Source organism: Haemaphysalis longicornis, unplaced genomic scaffold, assembly GCF_048455015.1.
Source record: "Haemaphysalis longicornis isolate Haplotype H1 unplaced genomic scaffold, Haemaphysalis longicornis Haplotype H1 scaffold_7, whole genome shotgun sequence".
Taxonomy (NCBI): domain Eukaryota; kingdom Metazoa; phylum Arthropoda; class Arachnida; order Ixodida; family Ixodidae; genus Haemaphysalis; species Haemaphysalis longicornis.
This window is the reverse complement of record NW_027526422.1, coordinates 190,095,471-190,122,404: the sequence shown is the minus strand read 5'-3', so window position 1 is coordinate 190,122,404 and position 26,934 is coordinate 190,095,471. Positions and strand designations below refer to the sequence as shown.

The 26,934-nt window shown below is 46.3% G+C and overlaps 1 protein-coding gene across 1 annotated transcript in view; it reads left to right on the top strand.

Moving 5' to 3' along the window:
* Positions 1-4,407: 4,407 nt before the first annotated feature.
* LOC144147340 (uncharacterized) overlaps positions 4,408-26,934 on the top strand; it is a 43,396-nt gene continuing 20,869 nt past the window's right edge. The window contains exons 1-2 of the mRNA XM_077679459.1: positions 4,408-4,524; positions 13,550-13,620. Coding sequence (XP_077535585.1) covers positions 4,482-4,524; positions 13,550-13,620 — 114 coding nt within the window. The 5' untranslated portion in view covers positions 4,408-4,481. The remainder of the gene's footprint in view (positions 4,525-13,549; positions 13,621-26,934) is intronic.

Sequence of the window (26,934 nt, the reverse complement as noted above, 5' to 3'; positions counted from 1 at the left end):
ATCACCCTCCCTGGCTCAAGACGCCTTTCCAGGAGTCGTGACCCTAGGTGGCTTTTTCTTTGAACGGTCACGCGACTTGACACGCCCTATCGGCGTACTGTGCAACGGGGAGCTTGGCGTTGTGACCATGGCTTCTGGCGAAGCCTCAACAGCAGGGCTAGGCTGGCTGGTTGCGGCAGCCTGCCTCTCGGCAGGGACCGGTACTTCAGTGCCAGCAAGGGGCCTAGCGTTGGCATGAAGGGGTGCTGGGGCAGCCCTTGACGCTTCGGTTTCGGCATGTGTAGTGGCCTTAGCCGCCGGCACTGAGGGGGCTTGGGGTGTCCCTTGGGGCCTCGCTGGGAGGGTTCCAAGGGGAACTCGAAGCGAGTGTAGCGCCCCCCCCCCGTCGCGCCACATCGGCAAAGCTAGTGTGTGTCAGGAACAGTCTCTGTCGCGCTTCCCTAAAGGTAATATTTTTTTATTCTTCAGAGCAATTTTTTTCTTTCCATTGCGGGCACAAGTGCGAGTACGCGGCGTGCTCTCCCTTGCAGTTTACACAGTGGAGTGGAGCTTCACAGGTGTCAGACGAGTGGTCGGGGAGGCGACACTTTGGACATGCTGCCTCGCCTCGGCAGCTCAATAAACCATGGCCAAATCTTAGGCATTTATAACACCTTCGGGGGTTTGGAATATACAAGCGGACAGGGATTTTAACGTAGCCTGCCTCGACAGACTCGGGCAGTACACTGTTCGAGAATGTGAGGAATACATGCTTGGTCGAACTTTCCTTCCCATCTCTACGTATTTTGATTCGTTGAACATTCACAACATAATGGCCATCGAACCCTTCCAGGAGTTCTTGCTCGGACAAGTTCAGAAAGTCTTCATCAGAGATAACACCTCTGGTAGTGTTCATGGATCGGTGGGGACTGTTGCTCACAGGATTGTCACCAAAAGTGGTTATTTTCGTCAACCTGGCACACTGAGCGGCGTCTTGTACTTCTAAGAGAAGGTCACCGCTTCCCAACTTGCATACTTTATAGCCGCCGCATAGCTCACTTGTTAGAACTTTGGCTACCAAGAATGTTGCCAGACGTCTCATTGACATGCCTTCTTTTTTACAGCGCATGACGTGGAACTTTAGGAACTTTTCTGACTTTTTAGGAGTGCAAAACTGCTGGACTGCATCGATGCACCCCTGTTTTGGAGGACGATCATGGAATGCACAAAATCGTGTTGCCATAACAAATGAAATCAATTCAGCAGCTATGCTGGCCGCCCACCACCGAGCCCGCTAGAGCACCACCGAGCACCACCGAGCCAACCACCGAGCCCACCACCAGAAAACGCGCTAGATGCGCGTTATCCATACATAGCTGCTATAACCCTGTTTGAGTCCTCAAGGTTGATTCCTTACCCACGGTTAACCCTCGCCGCCTGGAAATGTGTGGAAATGATTAAATAAAGAGATGACAAGACAGGGGTAGCCAAGAAGACAGGAAGGCGAAAGAGCTAAGAGGGAGGCAGGAAAAGGCGACTGGCCGTTTCCCCCCGGGCGAGTCAGACCGGGGCCACCGTCTGCGAGAAGCAGGGGCCAAAGAGGCGTGTTGCCTCTATCGGGGGGGGGCATGAAGGTCCAAAACAACCCCGGCTTTGGCTCACCCACCAGGATTCCCCTTTACCCGGACACGGCTCAGCCACGCACAGTCGTGGTGGGCGGGGGTGGGTCCGACCCACATGTGCTCGGGTCCGTGGTGTTGCAAAATACCAAGTGCCTACGGCAGTAGGCACCCGTGCGGAGCTCGAGACCGTGGTGGCGGTCTTAGTCATTGTTGATGCATCATGTTTCGTGAAGCAAATATTCTTTCCGTTTGTCATTTAAAGGCCCCTGCGGGCAGCCTCAACCCCTTTCTCCTTTCCCATGATGCTACTGTGGCCTGGAAGCTACCTCCAGTGGCTTCTAGGCCACAGCTACACGGTGACCAGTGACGTATGCGAGGTATTGTAAATACTTTACTTATAACAGAACATAGGACGACTCTTCCGCCACTCTGATAAGGATGATTGATGCTGTTGTAGTGCCTTCAAATTTCCGCACTACCTTTTGTTGGGCAGCTTATTATTCACTGATTTGATATAGCTGTTCATTCATTCTTCAAGAAGCAGCTAAGAACTAAGTACATCCGCCAAAAATCTCGAAAGCATTCAACAAATTGAGAAGCTATGAAACGCATGTAGCTGCTTCATACATTAGCTACGCTTGGAAGTTTGCCTTGTCATAGTGCAATAAAGAGAAGCTACCAGTTGCGACTGGAACAGCCCTATTGATCCGCAGTTCACATGCAACGCCCCCTAACATGGAAATATCCGGAGGTAAACGTCGCCATTTACCAGAAATGTACTTTAAGGAAGTGACTGTTTTTATTCTTCAAGTTAGTAACACCAGAGATACAACTGCAGTTCTTATAAATTCACCTTTATGGGATCTATACAACCTCTATGCTGAGGCTGCAAGCTTTTTGGAAATTGGCCTTTTTAGCATATTCGCAAGTAAGCGACAGTTGCGGCGTTTTTCACGGTAATGTTTTCCGGAACAAACGAAATGTACTAAACACAAACAGGCAAGAGGTCCGTCTTTCCCAACCGTCCAAGAATGACAGCTGTAAGAGGAAGGCTGCTCAGCTGATGAAACCGCTTCTGATGCCCCACTCAACCGGAGAAAAACTTCACTTTCTTGTTTCAGTGAAAGGAATGTAAAATGAATGCGGTTACGTAGATGTGGACGAAATACTCTTCTTAGGGTATTGATTTATGATAATCGGATGTATTTCGTGCCGAACAAGGTTTTTTTTACTTACTTAGAAGTCTCGCAAAATGGCTACATCGTCCACTTTGTTTTCTTGGGAGATTAGTAAACTTCTTATTTGTCGTGTAGCTTAAATGCGACCGTAGCGGCCCCTGTCAAACCGCAATGAAACATCTGCCTATTAAACTACGGCTTTAATCGCGGAAGAAGTTTCTGTGTGCCTCGAAATTCGCATATGATGCCTTCGGCACTATACAGAAGATTTCGTATTCCCTTGTATTTTCGCTTTGTAGTGCAGTGCCGTGGCAATCCAACTGCTTTAACAGATGCTACGGGAATAGAATAGAAAAAATAATGCGACGGAAACCACCACACAGATTTGCAAGCCTAGCACGTAGAACATGACAATTGCTTTTTGAGATACTAAGGCTATCAATATCGAAAAAACAGAATGAAGCAAGAGTTGCGAGATTTGCACTAAGAATACGGTGAGGCAGCAGCTGCAGCGCGCCAAAACTGCCGTTCGTGCAACCTCCGCTTACTTTTTTGCGGAAAATTATTTTCAATCGATGGCTACTGAACTCGATATTTACCAAATCAACAATTTTATTACGAGGATAATAACGTTTATGGAGTCTTTCATGCTTGCTTCAAGCGATGAGCAAAGAAGACTAAGCTGAATTCGGCTATGGTCAATTATATAGTCAAGCAGCTGAAATGCTCTTTAATGTTTTTTGGCCAGTTAAGTTATGTTTTGTAGTTCGAACTTTTTCTTCCCAAATCTTTTCCCGCCGCAATATCAGTTAAAATTTCCGACGACGCAGGCTGTGGCTTTGCGCGGAACCAAATGACTCGGGAGCAGGTTCAGTCAACATTAGGCGTGCCTTAGAAAAGGGACAACTCAATAATAACGCTTGAACAGACTAAGGTCTAAGCAAATCAGACGGAAATTACAACAAACTTCACGGCGAGCCACTCGAACTTGACTGTCACTTTTTACAAGGCGGGCGGAAATAAAGCACAAATGATTGTTTTTCCCGCAATGTACACGTAAAGTAGTGTCCTATTTATCCCTTAGTATTGGTTTATTAGTGCCGCAGTTTTTTTGCGATTGAGTAATAATAGTCCTACAAAATAACTACGTATTTTTCGTTTACTAAGGAGCGGTAGACAAGGCTGCTTTCCAATTCAGTATGGTTTATTGAAGAGCCGATATTTTTTGAGGGACTTTTTCCGGTTACGAGGTGTTTTTTTTTTTTGTTTTCATCAGGAATAAGTTTTTTCATCTCATGTATCCTCTCCGTATTTTTACCATCAAGGTGATTGACCCTCCTAGAGGAAGCAAATGTACTGAGCTTTCCCGTGTGGCGCTTGGTTTGAAGTTTTAGCGATGATACCATTTTACCCCACAGAGAGTTGTTTTTTCTTGTGCCGAGAATAGTTATGCAAAAAGATTTTTTTTTCTTGCCCAGAAAAAAGAGGTCTGAGATTTTCGTACAATCTGCATCTCTGAAATAGACTCCTTGTGGGAGGCGAAAACCTGAGCGAATGCAAAACAATAGAGTCACTCGGTACACATGTGGCAGGCAGCGGCCGTACCGCCCTCAAGTTTTTGTGTACGACTGACCCGTCACTGCATCACTCCAGGCGCTATTGTAATATTTCAGGCAATGGACTTTCCTGAAACGACACAAGGATGCTCGGGGAGGATTTTATTCTCGTCGCCTTTTTGTTCTTAGGTAGGTTTTTTCGTTATGTTTTACTTGTCACAGGCTCATTGGTACACCCACGATCTGAACATTTTTGCATAGGTTTTAATTTACCTTTACTAAAGGATGCGCCTAATCAATGCTAATTTTAAAACATTCTGGTAAGAGAACTTTAAACAGGTACTTGTTTAAGAGATGACCGTAGTTGTTACGGCGGTTTATCGTTGATTTTACGTGGAGAACTGCCTGAAATGAGAAATATCTTGGTTTTTTAGTAACAACTCAACGTAGTGCTTCTACTTGCTGTTCCTCAGCCCTGCGCTGAAATGTGCTTCAATACAAGTTACAGATCTCGGCAATGTTTTTATTCAAGCACGTAAGTTTTAGATCAAACGAGACATTACATTGCGGCAGCCTGAATCGTCAGAACAATCGGTTCACAACAAGAAATTGTTGGCTAAAATCACATAACTCCGCAGTCTTTCCTACGATTTAGCCAAACAACAAACTGCCGAAATATTGAACGCCACGCGCAAATATTTGTCTTTCCTAGGTTACCGTCGTGCGGTAATATATGAGACGCTAAGTGGCTACACCACGAAAAGAACCAGAGACAAGAGATTTAGTGCTGGTTATATATTTTAACGGCTTCAGATGATCGTGACAAACACCTTCCAAAAAGTTACGAATCAAAAACATTAGCGAGAATTCTAGTAACCTCGTAAGAATGGGACGAGGGAAGCCAAGTGTGCTTTATAGTTGATGTATTGTTGAAGTTAATGCTGACATTTCGTGTTGCTCTCATTGGGCCGCTTCCGTCACTTCACCCATTTCCGCTTCCTCCCGACGGCGGGAGGAAGCGGAACGACCACGGACATTTCGATCTGCTCTTGCCTCTGACGCTGTTGCGTACGTTCTCAGTTGTCTCTATAGTACGCGAGGAGAGCCTGGTGCGTCGTTAAGAAGAGCGGCGTGAAGTTCAGCTTTGAATTCACATGCTGAAATTTCCTCGGCACGTCCATGCCGTTCTGCAGTACCTTGCTCTTTCTCAGAACTCTGCTCCGGCACTGCTGTTTCCACTTCGTGGCGCGCGCTACACTTTTCTGTTCCATTTTTTTCACCTCACACCATGTTTTGTGTTTTTCTATACCTCGCATACCGTCCTTGAAAATAATAGATCCAAGGATTTCAAGCCAGAAATAGTAGGCTTTCTTTGTTCTGTTAAACACAGCGTCCACGCCATTCCTCTAAACCGTTCAGAAAATTGTTTAGTTGGGTTCCCCGTATGTTCGTGGTATATAACGCCGCACTCTAGCGCTATAAAGTTCTATTACGCCCTGTGTCAAACAATGTTGAATATGCAGAACGTCCTGGAGAATTGCAACTCCATTCTTTATGTCATTTGGGTTAAATGTGTATCTGGAATTATAAACTAATTCGCAGTTCTACAGCGCACCACAAATCACGCAAGATGTCTTCCAACGACGCTTGTTGAACTGTGCTGAAGACATAAATATACCCGGAGGTAACTGTGGTTTCCGCAATAAGTCACCAATGTTGTTTATTCGAAAACAAGAAATTCTATGGTCTATAAAGACGATAAGGTCGTTATTTTAAGATATAATTTAAGAAGCGTTAACAAACTCTTAATTTGCAGCTAAAACAATTATTCAGATCTCACAAAAAGGCAATCGCATGGTGCGGCCTTGATATTTTTTAGGGGAAAAAAAGCTAGACATATTCCCTTTTGCACATAGGTGCAGCTAAAGTAACCAGCTAAAGTAACTAAAGCAAAAAACTCCAAGCTGCTTGCAATATTTAGGTATGATCAGAAAGGAAGGAATAGAAATTTAGATAAAGTAGTTTTTGCAGAATCTGAATTGACTTACATATAACACACATTTTCAGACTGAAGAAATGCGAAACGATTATATGGATATCATGCAAAATTTTAAACGCAGTGGGGCACCCTCAAATATCAATGAAAGAATTAGTTTTGGTGCACGTTCTACCCCATGAAAATGATAACTACGTTTCTATGGGAAACAAATGACCGGGGGTACGTTTGGCTACGTGTTATATCGTTTATTTTTCACATTGGCCTCCTACAGTTGTAGTATGGGGATCGTGGTTCCGGTAAATACCTCATTGCTTTTTGCAATGCAGTTACTGTGAAACACGCCTGCTAAATGTTTTTTTTTTCATTTTTAGCTACCTAATTGCGTACAGCTGTAGCAACACATAGAATAGGTAGCCACAATTATCCAAACCATGCATGCCGCTGTTTCTCATCAGATACGTTGACATATCACTGGAAAGGTTTTTGTATCTCAAGATGCGCTTCAAAGCATTGACACTGTCGTCGGGTTTATGTTACCTCAGCCAAGTCAATCAGCTGTTGTTGGCCCCCTTCGTTTTATTTGTAGTGAGAAATGAGTGCGTTTCGCAAACCGCAACAAAACCAAAGAAGAAGCGAAGCGCGGTGTCTGCTGTTGCAACGAAATCACAGAGTGTAGCTCCCAGCTTGCGATAAAATTTAGTGGCTTTCAGGTACGAGACGAGGAGTTACAGGGTCCTGCGGAACTGCGGTAGGGTGCTCTTAAAACACCCATATGTCCTGACCGTAAGCTAGGAGAAGTAAACCAGCCATTGATGTCTTCGTCTCTCATAATGAAATTATAACTCCACAACAGGACGAGTGCCAGTAAGGACACAAACGGACGCAGTCCTCTGTCCGGTTGCGCAGTTAGAATTTATTTATAAATACTTTTCAACTCGCCCAGCTTTCTCTGATTATAATTTCCCCTCCCCCCCCCCTGCCCCTCCCTCATCTGAACACCCACACTTCGGAGTGAACTACGAGCGAAGTACAAGTGCGTACAATTCCGCCAGAAGCGCGCGTTCTAAGCGACGCATTAAAAACATGCTAACACATTCCCAAGTATCCCTGCGAGTACAATTTGACCCATTTCAAATCATTTTCGATGAAGGCAGACATTACGTTAACTTAAATGTTTGAAAGCATCTTTCGTTAAAACCTCACTGCGACGCTTCCGGAGAAAGCGTAAGGCATACAAATGTTAACCACAAGCTTTCTAATAAGTGTACCGTAAACGTAATTGCACTGTTTTGGACTGATGTAGAAGCATAAACCTTCATATAAGTAATCACTACCATTATTATAATTATCATCAATGAGGTAGGTCTTCAGCAGTTTGGGTTTTATCTGGAAAGCACGCCGGCATTCCCACTCAAAAAGGCTTTGGCAATTTTGGGGTGTTTATTTTAGGTGAATGGATTCTGATGTTTTCGCATTGTTATAATTGATTCCTTGAAATTAATACGTATGCCTTTTTCGATGCACCTATATTGCACCTTCTGACTCATGGTGGCTTCAAAAGTGCATATTGTTACATCTTACAACCAGAAACGCTCTTTCAAAATATTTAGCTATAGCTATTACCACAGTGTGTTAACACTGATATTTCGGCTAAGTTCTTCTCAGGTGTTAATTACATAGCCGGAGCTTCTACCAGAAAGTACGGGAGGTCCCTTTAGTGTCATTACGCTGTAAGAGTTGTTATCAGTACTCGCCCACAGTGGGGATTCACAGATTTCAGATACTTCTTTAAAGGTGTTTTAACTTGCAAGACGAACGAAGTGGCGTTCCTGCATCAACGCAATATTGGCCGCTATTCTATAATAGCCCATTTGGCTTTCAGCGAAACTTGCAGAGCGTCTTGAAACGTATCTGCTTCGAGCAAAGTTTTCCTGCGCTTTCTCTCTTAAATCCATACTGAGTGCACGATTTTTAGATAGCATGGCTACGTCACTGTAGAGGTGAACCTGTTTTGTAAAGCCGGAACACAAGAATAATACACGCATGAGCAGAAAAATTGCACATTCCGTCCTTCTTGCACCTAATTATTGTTTGTAACTTGATCCGTGCCGTGTAACACGGCCTCCGAAGAAGTGGAGGAGGCAATTACCTTCGCTGATTTTGCCCGTTCACATACAACTCAAGTCATGACGTTGGAATACGTCTTCGCTTTCCGATGCTAGAAAACGCTTATCAGCATGCAGAATTAAAGGCACCTAAACGGTTAGAAGCTACTGAGTGGTCTAGCATGAAAATAAAAAAAAACGTTTTAGTAGGAAATCTTAGAGTCAGAGATATTCTGAATACTTCTATATCAGATTTAGCCGAAATTAATTGTCCAGCCATTCAAAAATTCACTCAATAACAAGAAGAATATCTTGAGTGCGTACCAAGCGGTATGTAGGAAACTGCGCTTCAAACACTGTCTGCTGCGTTCCGGGAACTCATAAATTTACAAATGTTATGTTACAAAATCTCTATGCACATCCGGAATAATGGAGATCTCTAGCATTAGGGAGGAAATTGCATGACATAAATACAGGTGAGAGAGTAGACGAAATAGCTGGCGTAGAAGGAGCTCACTATTCCTTGTAATATTGAGCAGCAGCTTCAGTACTTTAAAGCTTAGAAATACAGTCAAAACTTGTCTTGTTGTGACGTCGCGTTTATTGAAATACCCTGATTGGACATGAATGTCAAATGCTAATTACTGAAAATTACGCCTTAAATAAACGTACATACAAAAAGGTAACGTTGCGTTTTTACTCACGCGAAAAGAGGTTTATATGTATAAAAATGACATGTTTATAAACTTTTTCATTCGTTAATCTTTATAAGATCAGAGCATTCTCTGGGCTGCGTTGCGCATGCGCAGTTACATTTTCCTGTCGACTGCGCCAATTGCATGGCCGCCAGAACAGCCCACTGATAAAATGGAAGCTGCCAGGACAAAGAAAATCCAATGGTCTGTATGTGCACTACGGGGAGCGCCTGAAAAGGAAACAACTGTGTGCAATACATACTCGTTGCATCCAAGAAAGCACTGCAAAATATGTTCCTATCACAGTCACACTACTAGTGGTGAGCAACGCAACGAGGACCTAACCAGTGTTTACACAACCACGCCAGTTTTAACGTCGCTACTTGTCAGGGGGTCGCTTGCTTCAGGGAAATGTTCTGCAGGCGAAATTTACAACTGCCGTCGTGCACTGGACTGACACTAGTCATTCGGCATTGCGCGTAACTATCCGTAACTACCGGTACGACGCAGTGGAAACGTGAGATGACACGGGGAACTACTCAGCTAAAACACTATTTACAAGGCCCTTAAACCACTCCTGCGCTGCACAAAATTGCTGCCCCGTTCCTTGAGATTTACAGGGAAACCGAAAAGAATTTGTCAAGCATATGTTTTTACTTGCTCTGCGCAGACTGGATCAAACAAACACACTTTTAAAGACGGAAGTCTTTCTTGGACAACTTGAACGGGAAGATTTTGGTCTGTCTGTCTGTCTGTCTGTCTGTCTGTCTGTCTGTCTGTCTGTCTGTCTGTCTGTCTGTCTGTCTGTCCGTCCGTCCGTCCGTCCGTCTGTCACTCGATTCAGCCAGCCGGCCAAACTGAGCACATGCTGTGCAATAGTCCTATTTACTCACAGTCTAATCTGAATGCCTAAGTCCCGTTTCAATGTTCATACTTGTCAACATTGTTGAAAAAGAACAAGATAACGCAAATATCAGGCATAAAACCAATACATGAGTAATATTTGCAGTGTTCCTTTATTTTCAAAATTGTCCGCGTATCAGCCCCTTTCGTTGCAAATTTCGACGTAACACGATAGTCGAATGGCGCTCCTGGCAAGTAAATGCTTCCCTTTTCTTTTTCGCTCACCCCCTCATGCTGCTCCTACCTTGTCTCGTTCCTTCCAAGATAATACGCTCGATGTTTGCTCCAATCAATTTAAATTTACCGCGTTCCGTCACTGGAAGTCGGGTGCCTCGGTGGCAGCGTTGCCGTACGGCGGAGACGCGCGTGAATTGAGGCACCCGACTACAACGTGCATATGACCACGTTGCCCTACTTCACAGGCGTTCCGAGGGGAACGCCTGTGAAGTAGGGCAACGTTCAAAGTAGGGCAACGTTGTTCAAAAACGTTGACAACTATGAACATTAGAACGTAACTTAGACGTTCATATTTGGCTGTGAATATATAACAGGCTGAATCGAGTGACAGACAGACAGACAGACGAAAATTTTTCCCGTTCAGCCTATGGTCTTTAAAAATCAAGGGTGCTTGCTTTTGCGATAGCGAATAAAATACTATAACAACTGCAGTAAACCTTCGCCTGCTGTTGCCCGCGCTACCTGCGGAATTCGACAAAATCACATGGCTACCGCAAAGAAAGGTTCCACTAGACGTTCTACGTTCCGCTTGGAACGCTCGTGAAGTAGGGCAACGTGGTTCTATAAGCGTTGTAGTCGGTTGTCTCCAATCACGCGAGTCTCCGCCGTACGGCAGCGCTGGCATCGAGGCACCCGACTTGGAGCAGTGGAATGCGGTAAATTTAAATTGACTTGAGCAAACCTCTACCGTGTTATCTTGGAAGGAACGAGACGAGAGAGGAACAGCATGACACCTGAGGGGGAAAGAGAAGGGATGCATTTACTTGCCAAGGGAGTCAGTCCACTACGCTTTTGCGTCGAATTTTTGCAACGAAAGGAGCAGGTACGCAGCCATTGTTTATAGTTGTCCGGTTTATAAAAACATTTATTTGATAAAGCCCGAAAAAAGAAAAACTGCGATGCGCGGTTCCCGGCCGCCGCACCAGCTAAAAGAGTGACGTCAACAAAAGGTGCTACGTGATGGGATGATGTCCAAGATGAGAATTCGAACCAGTTTCGGTTGCGGTTCTATGAAACAACATTCTTGGCATCCGACGCTTTTGTTGGATGGGAATTCTCTATATCTCAGTAATCAGCGTACCCCAACTGCGCCATGTTCTATGCTGTAAAAGGCGTTAGATTAGCCTATCAGCACGGCTTGGAATCGTCACAATCAGTAGCCCATGGAGACGTACGCAGTGGATGAACGCCTTCGAGTCACCTGGTTCGTACATGTATCGCAAGAGGCGTGATGGAACCAGGCCAAGGGTCGCCTGATTCGGAACTGTGCCCTCAAGCATTGGGTGCTTACGGCAACAACACGCTAACGAGAACTTACCAGCAAGGCAGTGTCTGTATGCACGCGTTCTGCGAACTCGCTCGTGGAGCAATGAACGTTACACCGAAAAATGGTGAACTCAGTAAAGAATATATTGCCCAAGAAAGAATAAATCAATTTTAAAAAATGCCATGTCGGTGATTCCAACTTCGAATTGCAAAACAATATACCTATAGCTCCATACAATTCGGCCATAGGCCAGAGCTACCAGGGTCAGAAATATGAAGTATACAGTAGAAGCTCGTTAACTCGAACTCGAGGGGGACCATAGAATTGTTCGAATTATGCGGAGTTTGAATTAGAGGGCGGGCGCTAGAATGAATAGACATCGCACCACAGAGTGAGGGCAGAACACTACGAAGCCACCCGTGGACTCGTTATCGTAAATTAGGCGCTACTAAACGTTTGGGGCATGTGATTTTGTAAATAACGTTCATGGAGCTCAAACGGCATGCGCCGGAGCACTGGCACCGGCAGCGCTGCGCCCGCTGCGGAAGCGAAATAAGCCGTTGATTTGCTGAACCCTCTTAACGCGCCGACGCTACACAGGCCATGAGCTGCTCCGTAGTGGAGGGCTCCGGATTAATTTCGACCATGGGGATCTTTAACGCGCGCCGAAATCTCGAACACGCGGCCGTTTTCGCTTCTCACCTCCATGTGAAATAAGCTGCCACGGCAGCGTACCGCGCGCTACGCTGTTTTCTTTTTCTGATTTGTTGTTTTGAATCTCTAGTAAATTTGGTCTGCTTTGGATTTACAACACATTTTAATCACTCTGGGTCGACTTCTTCGGCGAGAAGCGATGGAAACCAGGGGATTTCAGTTCGAATTATCCGTTCCGGATACGGACGCGTTTGAATTATTGGGAGTTTTTCGGCATTGAAATATCCAGGCCTGTGCCGGAACCAGGGCTTTAGTTCGAATTATTTGTGTTCGAATTAACCGAGTTCGAATTAACGAGCTTTTACGGTAATGCATAGCCAATTAAAAATTTTATTCAGTTTCATTCTTTCAAACAGCTTATGACCTGCCATTTTTTGAATAGCGCTCGTGCAGTAAGCGTCCCACAAAATCACACAATATCTTATGTCTAGCAACTGCGTTCATTAGGCAAAAAAGCATTCGCAGATGTGTGGCCGTGCTGCCGACCGAGTTCAGCTAGCGCAAATAGTGTTTCCCGACGCTGGTTTTGTGCTGTACGATAAATGTTTCTGTTGATTTTGATTCCTTATTACCTATATTAGCTTTGCTGACCTTCGCCATGTCTTCAATTGGCTCTAGACAGCTCTACTAGTGTACCAGTGAGCGAAGCGTCGCATGTGCGCTTGTATTTAGGGACTTGGACTTAGAGATTCACGATCTACAACCTAACAAATTAAAGACACATAGTTTTAGATACAAACATGCCGTGGCTTAACGTCAACAGTGCCAACGAATTGCGACGACCCGTGGGTGTCCAGCCGAGTAAACGCTGGCCTGACTGATTCTCTCGGAGGGTCGGCGAGCCGTGAAGTAGTGCAGTCAAGCACGGCCATCTTTATTTGAAGTCATACGAAACGTCATATTACACGTTGTTTCTTCCTATTTCTTGTCTGTCTGTGCATGCTATTAGAATAGCCATTCTCATATTAATACGGAAAGGCTTGTGACCTACGACATTGAGTCAGTTCCAAATCATTTCCGGGCCTCCACAACAGTCTTAAACACACTGTCTTTGCTTATTCTGGTAAAACACACAAAAAACCACACTTTATTTCTGAAGCTGCATACGGAAACGAGGAAAAATTAACATGCAAAAGTTGGGGAACGTACGCACATTTAAAAATTGTTGTGTAAGCGAAGAAAAGGTGATTCCCCATCCTAAAAACGCTTTACGACATTGCATTGACCTAATGTTTGAAAAGTGCGCATGTATTTTTTCTTATTTTTTTTTGCCTAATCTCTCTTGTTGTCTCAGGTGCAGGACAAAGACTGCATGCTTTCACACTTCCCCAAGCATCATGCCAGCGGGCCGTGCCGCAGGAACTGGTAACTTTACTCCTCATATCTGAATTTTATACACCAACCGATATTGTGCACATTGGCTACTGTATTTGACCATTCAAAATATTGGGAAGAACATTACCGTATAATATACCTCTTTGAGGCAGCACGCAACATGGTGGAAAAAATGATTCGACGATGTAATAGTTATTTCATCAGCACTGTTAAACTCAGACAGACACCAATTGCTATCACCCACCAAATTTATGCCGAATGCGATGGAGGTCCACAGACAATGTGTGCAGAATTTGATTTTAGCAGTGCCTAAAATTACCTAAAAATGGCTCCGGAAAATAGTGAAAACATAGCCAGCCTCAGATTCAGCGAAGGTGCTAGTTATTGTGGGACCCAATAACAAATAAAAAACGCTCGTGGTCTTAACATCTAGAAGCACTCTGCTTCTTTGTTCTCTATATATTGTACAAGTTTGAAATTGCCTATTAACATGTTCCGTCATGCTTCCATTGTGCTAGTAGTAGTCATCGTCATGTGCATCGATATCGACGTGTTCCTCATGCCAAGCATTACGTGCGCGGTAGCGTTTACGACAGCTGGGACGCAGCGGCGGCGTGCATGTGCACAACGCATGCGGGGCTTTCCCGCAGTCGCGTCGATGTTCATTGGAGCACGTGTGGCGCCAACTGCGGCGTTATTGGTTGTTACGCATCGCGAGGCGCCCCTCAAGGTTTTCGCCAGCTCTTTTTCGTTTTTTCGTTTTCTGAAGCCTGTGCGCAAGCCGAAGACGCTCGGCGGTCGCCGCGAGGCACGCTCTTACGAGAGCACGGCACTTTCTTGATGCACGAGGTTTTCGCTGGGTTTTTGTTTTTGCTAATACCACTGGGTGTGCAGAAGACACTCGCCGGTGGCCGCGATACACGCGCTCGCAAGCGCTCTGCATTTTTTTGGTATTTTGAAGGCATTACGCGCCTCACATTACGGCCAGCTACAGCAGGTGTACTTTTAAAACTTGGCGCAGCTTCCACTAGTAGTGCAAGGACGGAGAAACTGCAGACGTGGAGGCCGCTCTCCCTTCGTCGGAGACCCGGCTGTTGTACCAAACATGGAATTCCGAACTTGCCGCTGAAAATTCCCCACGACTGGCAGGCCTGGATCGTTTTATCCGCAGGCTTTCACATCTCTACCAAAGTTGACTGCGTGAGCATGAGCTAGAACCCGCGGAAACCGGCTTCGCGAACTCAGAGTCTGTGCTTCCCACTTCTGGCACCAACGCACTTGAATTGGCGAGGAGAACAGCACACGAGAGTGCGCGCCACGTACGCAAACCCATATAAGAAAGTTTTATGATGTGGGTGACCCAGGTTAGATTCCGACCACGGAAAGCGTTTTTCCCCCTGGTTCGTCTCTTTTTGTTTCATGTGGCGGCGGTTTTTGATTGCTTTCGGGTGTGCTTAGTTTTGGGGTTATGTTATACCCTTTTTTATTATAATGCTTATTTCCATCTTCCCAAACCCAGGTGTGCATTTGCCTTCCAGTCTCGTAACGAGGCGGCCTGGAAAGACAAGATGTAATACTTTTTGCACGTATTGGGTGCCTATAGCTGTTGTTAGGTTTATTTCTATTTCCCAGTGCGTCAAACCAAAAAAACGCGGGTGTGGTTACGGTTCAAAGACGTCTAAATTCACCCCGTTTTGATTCAGTTCTGGTTCGAGCACATCACGTATTAAACTGTTTTGCGAATTGTTTTTGGAAGCTTGAGCCGGTTTGTGAACCGGTTCGATGAATTGAATTATCAGCCAAGCGAAAAAAAATGTAGTACTTTAAATTGACCGTACAAAACAAAATACAAACAAGAATAAATATACTGCTTGTCGGCAATAGCCGTGGTGCAATTTCAAGGACAACGTCTAACGATTGGGCACGTATTAGGGAAAACAGACCAAGTAGGAACGATTCACCATAAATTTCCTCGTCCAGCTCTTTATGGCGTCTAGGGACTAGCTGGGGATGCGTTCAAAAGATGGTACAGCTGTGCCTAGCCGACATTTTTAATTGGGACGAAACATTTTCCATAGCGCCTTGTGCACAGGGAATAATGTATCGGCAGGGAAATGGCAGGGATAGAGCTTTTGCAAATACATTCCGTATGTCAGCTTGGTACTTAGATGCTGGACATGTAGCGCGAAATTCAAAACTTTTACCTCCATAAAACCCCAACTATTGCAGCTATTGCCGAAACTTTTTTTTCTGTCAAGAGTTCTCATATTTTAAATGAGTTCTCGTATTTATATTTGGTTAGCTTAAGGAATGGTTTCCAATAAAAATTACAAACGAGACCTATTTCCAAAAATTACCGAAGTGTCCTATTCTGTTTTCTGCATCAAAACAAGAGTGAGTTAAATATTTTGGCGTTATTTGTCAATCATTTCCGTTTTCCGGGCCATTTTTACAAAAATGGTGAAGACAGCCCAAGAAGCCGGTCTGTCTCAAGAGGTCATAGGATTGGGTCTCTTCCTGGCGGCTAACTGCTGTTTAGAGACGTTCACTTCTTCTCCCCCTTGATTTAAAAAATGCATGTACTCCTGACAAGTCTGGCATTTTGCTGTAATTGTAATACCTATATAAATATTCTGATTTGTTCAGACGTTCAAAACTCAAATCCGAGGTTGTTCTTCATCGCATAACATAGGCAAGCTGCGTTATTTGAGTAATTTTGTAGCACCAAAGCACAAAGTATGATCTTGTTAGCTGCGTTACTTTGTCATACTAAAGTGGTTTTTAACAAACGTCTGACATCTGCCAATGACGGTAAATGGCCGGTATAGAGTTATACGCTCTACGTGCTCCGGAAAACTAATGATGACGAGGCATTGTACGCAGTGAGCACAGGTTTGGTTATGTGAAAGGGCGAGCAAAGGAAGGAACGTCTGACGGGTAATCTAGCTCTTGGTTTAGTGAATATTTGGTGGCTGAAGGCAGCGACAAAGAACACAAACTATTCATGTGTGAAATCTGCGGGGAATATATTAAAACTTGTGATTAGCTGTATAGCGTTCCCGGGGAAACACACTAGCTCGAAAATTCTCATGGGTCTGGCGCTCCGAAGCCATACCTGTGCTATGAGGCACGCGGTTGCAGGTCAGCAAAAATATTTTGACCACCCGGTAATATTTAACGAACTGCGACATCTCGACACGCAGGCCTTTCCGCCTTCCACATGCATCAGAAATAAGGCCGGCGGGTGCGGAAATCAAATATGTATTATTTCTTTTAGCAATATATCTATTGCCCTCCTGCGAATAACACATAACAAGTACTTAAACTTTCCAAGTTTTCTAACCTCTTAAAGGGACATTGTAACACTTTCGATAAGCGCTTTCACTCTTCACTGCGCGTCTGGAACCACTGCGAAAGCTATATTTATCCCCAGCGTGGAGCGGCACTGTGTGATTTGCTGGTTGCACCAGATACGCCTTCCGTTTCTGCTTCGTTTTTGTGGCTTTTTTAAAAAAGTTGCTATCGAAAAGCGCGCACTGCTGCAACTGAAAGAAGACAGGCCAACAGCCGCTACATGGACCTAATGACGTAAGTCGAGCCGTCGAAGAACGTCAAGACCGGGAAAGAAAGAAAAAGGCAGCATCTCCACTCCGTGGATGGAGGCAAGGTTGCAGAGTACGAGGATTCGAAATGACATCCAAGTTGCGCCCCGAGTGAAATCAAATTTGTGCCCCGACCGTCATCCGATTTGAGCCGTGAGTTGCACATTGATTATTCCCTAAATGAAACTGCAACTCACGGCTCACATCGAATATCGCTTGATTTTCGCTTGATAGTGATGTGCGCACGGATGGACGCGGACGAAAATTGGGAGGTCGTAATTGTCACGCGCCCTGACCAGCAAAGAAGAAAGAAACGGAGAACAGGGGCAAGCTTAAGAAAATACATTTATCACAAGGCAAACCTCAAAACGTTCACACACGACGAAAAAAAAAAGAAGAGAGTATGAAAACAGTAGAATTCCGTCCGGAGGTCAACTGAATAGCCTCTTAAAATATCTACAAGGTCTGACACAGAGTCCGTAAACAAGCCGACCTAATTTCCGACGCTGAAGTGGTAAAGATGGCTGTGAAGATGGCATGAAGGGGTAGTAGCTTGCCGTCTTGATTTTGTGCAACCGCATGAGTGCCACTCGTTTCGGGTGCGTCGCTGTGGCTAGGGCCGTCGTAGAGGAGGAAAATGTTTCGAGCCGCTGACCGAGAACACGCGCCCGTCGCCGCTGGTGCCGCCAAGACGTGGGTTTTGCGGAATGTCGAGAGACCAGAGCTGAAGCGTCATCGGCCCGCTCCCGCCCAGGCTTGTGTGGCGACGTCGGTGCCTTGGATCGAGGTCACCCCAGGCTTCGCTCTTCGGGAGCCCGGTGTCTTCCTCCGCCCCAGTCTCGATCTCTCTTCTTTCTCCTCCTACCCCGCCACCTTAACGTTTTAGCCGGTAAGCCGTTTGACTCTCGGGTACTAACTCACGGTCATAGCCCAATGGGTAAGACGACTGACACTAACTCTGTCAGGTGTACCAGACACGGGCTGAAATCCTCCCAGTGCCTGTGCGATTTTTTGCAATCCTACATGCAATGCGCACGGACGCGGCCGGACATTGTGCAGTCCTAAGGAACTCCGCACCTAAAAATCTTATGAGCGAGTGTCTAAGTTTTCTGATGGGCATAGAGCAGTAATTTTTGGCTTAGGTAATTTGTGACACCATAATTTAAGTACTGGGTGTGTTCAGTAACTACGTATTGCGAGCAATAAAAATAGTTGAAATTGTTGCAGTGTCCCTTTAAGCAAACTACGGAAGGCAAAAAAGAGTTACCTTCGGGCTGAGGGCCTTCGGCGTGTCGCCATGCAGCAATCTTGCGCCTGAATGCTCGTATACAATCGCAACAAAACAAGGACAAAATCGATGTTTCATATCACCTGGGGTATTCCGGGAGTGTGTCATTTCTCTCGCTTAGACTTGCACTTGCATGCACGCGTGACCGTGGCTTCAGAAGTTACGAAGTTGATCTTGCGTGGAAGTGAAAAGGACGAATGAGATTCGAATAGGCAGAATCTGAGCTAGTTGGATTATACTTGAATTAATACAAAAAGTCAAGAGAAAGTGTCCCGTCAGGACATTTGGCCACGCACCTCCGATTTTGCCCCAAGTGTGAAGCTGACTACAATGGTGTCATTACCATGCATAAAAACAACGATAGGCTGGCGCGTGAGACCATCCAAGCTATGGAAATTGAAGAGGGCGCCGATGATTGTATCAGTAGTGCGTCGGTTTCGCTAACCGAAAAAGAAAAACTATTTCTGCGCAATGTTGCTCCGGGACCACGTGGCTAAAGGGTATAAATGTACAAGGGGAGGCGTAATAAAATTCAGTTCGTAGTGTCAGCGCTTGTGCCTCGTTTCTTGTCATTGTCTGCGTGCCCAGTTAAATTTAGGCTAACAAGTATTATTTCAAGAATGAGATTCACTGAGGATTAGCGACAACGGGTGTTCGAACCGTTTCTTTGTGAACTGGTAACCGTTATTTTCCTTTCAGTTCAGTTCAGTTTCGGGTTCACCTGGCTGAAAAAGTAACAGTTCAGGTTTGGATTGAGTTCCGGCAAAAATACATGTTCGGCTCCAGCTATCGAAAAGGTTCGGTTCCGGTTCGACACCCTGTTTTTTTTTTCTGCAAAATTCCCCTTTAAACTCTGATACTTGTTACAATTCCTATTTGGCCTTTTTTTTATGTAGTTTTGGGTAACTGTGTGGCAACAAAGCCTTTTTTTTTCAATTGGCTGCTCAAGGTATTGTTCTCGCAACTGCAAACCCCGTACCCCTCGGGCTTTTGGGATGGCCCGGTGGTTAGGGGCCCAGTTTGACGGCGCAGATGTCCCATGTAACATTTCCTGGACCTCCATAACCACATTTGTTTTCTTGAGGCCCGCACTCCCAATGCCTGCTCGTGGGCTGCATGCCTAATGAGCACTTTTCGTTACACTTCCTAGCCCAAAATTTTCACCCTCTCCACTTTGCCGATGATAATAGATTTCTAGTAACGTTCCAAGGCGGCACCAAAAGCGTCATCAGCTCTGCGGTTAAAACGGCGTCGTGCATGGTCTTTAGGGCTGGTCGTCTAAAGTGGCCAACCGTAAAGTGGCCAACGGCATTCACAAACCATATCCCCTAGGGGTTCATGACGCATTGTACCATTTATAATATCGTTTGACCATGTATCCAGGCGCTTCTTATACTCTCTTTAAACCACCTCACACTGTGTCCTCTCATGGCATAGAGGTTACATTTCTGCCTTTCAATCGCCTGCTTCAGACTCAGCAACAGCAGGTCTTGTTTTGGTTCGCCGCACTGTAGGAGCGGGCGCAGCTGTACGCGCTCGCTTCTGTGGTTTTTCAGCACCGTCGTCTCTCGTTTTCACCAAGTGAACAAATGGGAGACTGAAGACAAACAAAATAAAAACAGCAGGAAAGCGGATGAGGAAAGTATGCAGAAAGTGTGAGGGGAAAGGCTTCTATGTAAGCCTTTGAGAATGCCTCGCGCCGACACGGCGCGAGGCATTCTCTCCAGCGGTGACGCATTACGAGATAACCGAGAGAACGAAAAGGCTACTTAATATACTGGGTGATCAACCTAAATCGACTGGCATTTTTAAAATTAGACGCTTAGATGCAGTGAAGACCACCGCTACAGTGAGGTTAGACGCCAAGCGGGGCACAGAGTGAGGTGGTTACTATTGATGTGAGTGGGTTAGTTAATAAAATTGATTAATTAACTTTTTAGCAGCTGCAGCAAGCAGGCATGTTTGTATTGAAACGCTAGAGGCAATCGCGTTTTCACGCAGTTCCATTTGGCAGAATTCTTCTACAGCATTCGTACACCGAGTTATCTAACTGCAAAGTTTAATTGCCGTTCGCATGATTACGCACTCAAGACAGTGAAGACCGGCGCAAAGCTCCTCCCTTTTGTGACGCACCTGCTGTGTGCAATGTTTAGTTCGAAAACGGATTGGGGGTATCAGAAGAAGTGATAACTGGCACCCTTTCAGTCTTGGCTGGTGTTATTCCAACCTCCAGTACTGGGAACCGCTGTCGGAACAGAACAAAGGGGAGGGGCGTAGCGGCAGTCGTCACTGTCTAGGATGCGTAATCGTGCGAACGGCTACTAAACTTCGCAGTTCGATATCTCGGTTTACGGATGCGCTAGAAGAATTCTGCCAAATGGAACTGCATGGAAACACGATTGCCTCTAATTTCTCAATACAAACCTGTCTGCTTACTGCAGCCACAAAAAAGTTAATTATTCAATTTTAGTAATTAGGCCACCGACATCAACAATTAGCACCTCATTCTGTGTCCCACTGCCCGCATAACCTCACTGTAGAGGTGGTCCTCATGTAAAATTAGACGCTTAATTTTTTAAACCTGTCGGCTTAGTTTTGATCACCCTGTAGAGCGAACAGGAAAGCAAAGGATGAAGGTATTGCGAAAGCGTTCGAGGCGCGAGATATGGTCCCCACGCTGACGCACTACGCCAGAGCATATCAGCCGCTTTCGTCCGTCCGTTGATGCGGATTATTTCGTCAGACGCAGCAGGTATGCTCCCAGGAGACTGCAGACCGCCCTCCGCACAAACTCTGTATGCGGGAATATCGTAATCGTCAGCGAAAGTTTTTCTTCCGCATTTTCATTAGCGGAGCTGTTTAAATATTTACCCCGGGCAACGTTACCAGAAAACTCGGGCCAACCGAGCGCATGTGAGCGTGAACCTCGTGAGGAGCGCCCGCGGTCGTGAAGGCTCGCGCGAGCTTGCGCCAGCTCAGGAGCTCGAGAAAAGTACTAAGAAAAAATAATGACGGCACGTGAGCCTGTGCCTCGTGAGAAAAGCCTGGCGACGGCCAGCTCGACCTTCGAGAACACTCTACCCCGCGTTCGTGGCGTGATCTGTCGCGTGCTATTCTCCTCGCCAGTTCACGTTAGTTCGCAGACCCGAGTTCGCAAAACCGGTTGCCGCGGGTGCTAGCGCGGGCTCACGCGGTGAACTTTGGGAGAGATCTGGAAGCCTGCGGAGAAAACGATCCGTGATCGCCTGCCATGGGGACCTTCCAGCGGCAAGTTCGGAAAACCATGTTAGGTGCAACAGCCGGGTACCGACGAAGGGAGAGCGCCCGCCAGCTCTGCTGTTTCTCCAGCCTTGCACCCCTAGTGCAAGCTGCGCCAACTTTTTAACAGCAGACCTGTTGTAGCTGGCCGTAAGGTGTGGCGTGTAACGCGTTCACGATACCAAAGAAATACCGAGTTTTTTTCTCGTAATTGCGTGCCTCGGGGCGACCGCCGACCATCCCCGGGTCGCGCAGTGGCTTTAGCAAAAAAAAAATTACGCCCACCTCCCCTCGCGGGAACCCTGGTGTGATGCGACGCTGAGGGGGGTTCAAGTGCAAGCGGAGAGCAACCGTCGACCGAAAGGCCGCCGGAGAGCGGCACACCGGTTACCGGCGGCACACCGGTTATAAGAGCAGCGCGCCCGAAGGAGAGGAGACCGCGGAGAGAGAGAGTACTGCACTTGCGCAGCACCGCGCGCAGCGCCGCCCTCCGGCGGAGTGAGAGCGCACTGGGCCGCACACGCTCTCACCTGGGCACGCGCCGGCGTCAGTGCGTCTGCCGCGGCTATGATGCAACACAATCCAACACAATCCACTTTAATCCAATCTAATCCAAATCCAAACCAAACCAAGCCAAGCCAAGCCAAGCCAAGCCAAGCCAAGCCACTCGAATCCAATCCAATGCCCCTCGCCAGAGAGTGTTCGCTATCGGAGAGGACAGCGGGAGAGTGGCTGCGGACAACAACGGACGCACGCAGGAAGGACAGGGCCGCCAACAAGAGATGCTCTGAGCGTCGCATCTAAAAAATTCCCCCGCATTTCCCCGAGGGGGAGAATGTGAAAGTGCGAATGCACGGTTGTCGGCCCGCTTGCGGTGCTTGCGCTCGGCCCCCGCAGCCCACCGCCTCGCCGCCTTCTCTTCCATCTCTTCCATCGGGTTTGTAGTATCACGTGTACACCACGCAGTTATCAAGCCGCTATAACGCCGCTGAGTCGCCAACGCACGCCGCTGACGACGTAGTTTGAATGCGTTAAAGATATAAGGCGCGTCACTAACACTGATATCACCATCGCGTCCGTGGCTTGGTCGGTAGAGCATCGCGCTGCGGCCGCAAAGTCCTCGGATCGAAACCTGGCGCCGGATGCTGTTTCTTTTTTAAATATAGAGGAGCACTGCGGACGCCGCCGCCGCCGGCGGTGGATGGTTTGGGGTCGCTTATAAAGTGCATTCGCACTTAAAACTGGCAATAACCCTGGGGAGTGCCTCGCGATGCCTAAGAACCAATAACGCCACAGTAGGCGCCACATGTGCTCCACTGAACCTCGACGCGACTCCGGGAAATCTTACCTTTCCCTTTCCATGAAAGGGAAAGGTACGCGTCGATTTTGCGACCCAGCTGTATGTAGTCAAACGCTACCGCGCACGTAAAGATTGGCATGAGGAACACGACTATGTCGATGCATATGACCATGACTGCGGCTATCACGGTGAAAAGGAAGAACGGAAACGGAGAAGTACATTTTCAAACTTGTACAAATGCGTGGTGCTGTGTCCTTCAGTGCTCACGCCGAAAAACATCCTGCAACTTCGCTATTGTTCATGATTCGCCCGACAATGGTTCAAACATTGCGCCAGGTTTTTTCTCTCTTTGTTTTCCATTAACCAATTTTCTTTTTATCCCGCGTGGTACTACTTTCTCATGGCCGATCTCTGCATTATAAGAATATTTTGCGTAATTTTGCTGCCTTTTGGTCAGTTGCCGTTGTTTATTTGTACTTTGTTTTGTTGTTTTGATTGGTTTGGTCCCTTGTATGTCGCTTTCGGCTGCTTCTCTTAGATAATCTTGTATATTAGCGTGATGTTACCAGTAGTAACGTCAGTTTTGGTTAAGAAAAGGTTTCTCAACTTGGGTGCTTTTGTCCCCATTAGGATAGTTTCGACTTTACCGTGCCTATTTTGAGCAAAAGGTAGCTTCGATACCCATGTGCATGGTTGTTTTTTATTTGAGATTTTTTTCCGGTTTTAGGTGGGTTTCACGTGTTGGCATTTCACATAAAAATGCTTTTCTCCATCTTAATGTAAGTTTAAGCTCTCAAACGTGGCCCGAAAGGGCCGTCCCCTACGCTATATTGTTTGTGAATACGTGCCTGTTCACTGTCCTTTTTGGTCTCGAAAACCTTAACGGGAAAATGATCTCACAGAAATAGCTGTGGAGAAAGCAGAAGGGGAACAGGACTTTATAAAATGCCAAAGTATCCTGGACGAGGAGCAGAGGTTGATTTGGCACCCGTATTTTATTAGGCTTTCGTTAGGCCCACTCACATGCGTTAGAGAACCGAATAGACGACAAGGACAGGGCGCAGTTATCTCACCTTCGTTTCTGTAACCCGTGCCAAGTTTTTCACTATTTCCTGAAAGGCGCAGCGCAAACGTTCAATCTCCCGTACTTGTCAAGCCGTAAAGATTATCAATTAGGCCGCTGTATGCTATAGTTTCAGTATAATTCAGCTTCGGCACGGTTTTTCACAACCGATGGTAATTTTGTCTAGACATACGGGAGAAAATTAGTTACGGGTCCGCATGCACAAGGACATCCCACTTATTAAGGAATACTTTTGTCGGGGCACTGACCAAAGCGACTGCCATATTCATAGATGTCGTTTAGGCCGCGTTGTTTAAGAATGAAAACGCCTCATTTCTGGGGCCACCAACTCCTCAGCGCGTGAGTGGCCAAACGTCATTCCGGAAAACGTAAATGCGTTGCCTTAAAGAAATGACGAGAAGTCCAGATTATAGCTTGGCCTGGAAAAGTCAAAATTCAACATGCCAACCATTTTAGATAGTTTCTGCAATCGGATTGCTTGAAATTTTGGCTTAAGGAATGAAAAGAAAATGGACGATAGCACATGTGCGCGCGTTTTACGTTACCAGGGTGGAAAAAAACTTTTAGAGTGCAACGTAATATGACTAAGGGGAATACCCGAACGTAGCGACAGGTTTTGACTTCTCTCCCGAAAATGACACTTTCATAGAAGCCAAAGGCGTGCCTGCATATCCTAAGTCGGGCCATTACTCGAAGATGTTTATTAAGTGCTTAATATGTCCGAAAAATCAGTGAAAGGTAAAACCCTTGATACCTTGCGAGACGTAGTCCACCATACCATTATTTTGTCAAGTTCCCGGTGACAGTACACAGGCCAATTGACGCGACCTTTCCCTGCGAAGGGCACCCGGGAGTTAAAAATAACGTTTTCTTGGTGCTATTGATTACCAGCAATAGGATGCTAGTCTGATTGAATGAAAATAGAATAGAAAATTTTGGAGTCATGTCAGAACTTAAGCGTGCTTTCATGACAGCGGCGGAATACACACCAGCCTGCAGCGGTGTCGTACATGCCTAGGGTACCGCTCCTTATATGAACATGTTGAGGCTCCACATGTCTAAAGAGCTAGACGCTAAGCCTAAATTCTGCACTACGAAAAGATGCCGAATCACGCCAATCACAGCAGGCAAAGATCTCATGGAAGGGAAAAGCGAAAACGCCCGTGTGTTCGAGATTTCGGCGGACGTTAAACATCCCAGTTGGTCAAAATTAATTGGAGCCCTACAGTACAGCCCGCCTCATTGCCTGTGAGAGTCGGCGCGTTAAACCCTACAATCAATCAATCATGTATTGTACGGTGGTAGTATAACACAGCCCAGTAAGCCACTAAAAAACGAATTTCCACAGCGTCGTCCACTCTCGCACACAATGGCGATAGAAACGAGCTGTGCCGCAACGCGTAGGAGGTAACTTGTGATCATTCGAGAGAGAAAGGCGAAAATGGATCGCGTCGCAAATTACCCCCAAAAAAGAGTGTGAAACCCGCCTACAACGCGGGCGTAAGCAATGCATCTCTGGCTAACAATTCGTCGACCACTAAGACCGCCGCCTACTCGTGGTTCCATGACCGCCATGTTTAAAGGTCGGGCGAAATATTATCTGAGATGCTCCTACCTGTTCCAACCACTGGCTTCTTTTACGACAGAATCATGAGTAGTACATATCGAGAAAAAGAGGAAATTGGATGTGTCATCGCGAATTCCGCTTTTAGCGGCGGCATTTCTGACACCTTCAGTCATACTAGCATAAAACCTTGGCCACAAGCCAAGACCTCCCAAATTTCGAATGGTGGAGATTCGGTTGAAGTGCGCGAGCGCTACAAGATTTTTATTCTGTGCAAGCCGGCGGCCAGAAGGGGGGGGGGGGGTGGGGGGGAGGCGAGGGGTGAAGGGTAAACGAGTTTTACAATAAGGATTCCTTTTCAAATTCTCAAGTTGATACATCTCATTATACCTATACATCTCAACACACTTTCCTTAACCTGAATTCGAGAATTCTTCACATCATACTTGTCTTGGAAATGGCGCCTATAGCATACACTCCTAAAAATATTTTAGAAAAAAAGTTGTCACTGCATATCCCTGTGAGAGTGCCGCTTCTCTGGCAGCTGGCGTGCACTGGACGTGTGGCAAAAACGTTTTCAGATGTCTCTGCTATCAGCGCCATCGCCTAGAGCAGTATGCTGCGAAGAATGCCCGAAGCCAGGTTAAAAGAAGTGGTTTGAGACGCAGATGTGGGCTATCACCGTCTGCAGGTGCGCATGCGTGTTCTCGGGCTTTTGTTTTGACACACGGCGCTCCTATGCGGTTCGCCCACCGCTCCTGTGTACAAATTATTTCTGACAGCACCAGTACATGTTACACCAACCCGGTAGTATTATGTTGACCAGACCTGACAGAGCGCCAGCATCCCGCAAATTAGGTCTCTCAGGATAGCACTGCGAGAATCGCTCCCCAAATATGTGTCATATATGGCAATACCGATGAAGCGTCTTTCGCAAATGTATGTTGTTTGACAGTTTCCCTTCGAACTCCACCAAAAAATATTAAGTGTACGGGTTCTGTTACATTATAAGACCTCCTTACATGTTTTTTTGTGTGCGTTTTTTTGTGTGCATACACCAAGATGTATTCAGACGCACTCGCACCGATGTCACGGATACTGTTACAGAGAAGGCGTGCTCTTACGTCGTTTTCGGGTACTTGTGGACGACTTTAAGCATCGTTCACGATGGAACAAGTCAGAAATAGCGCAGCGCTTCGAGCGATGTCAATTTCAAACGAGACTGGCTGTCACGGGTGATCGTCGCCG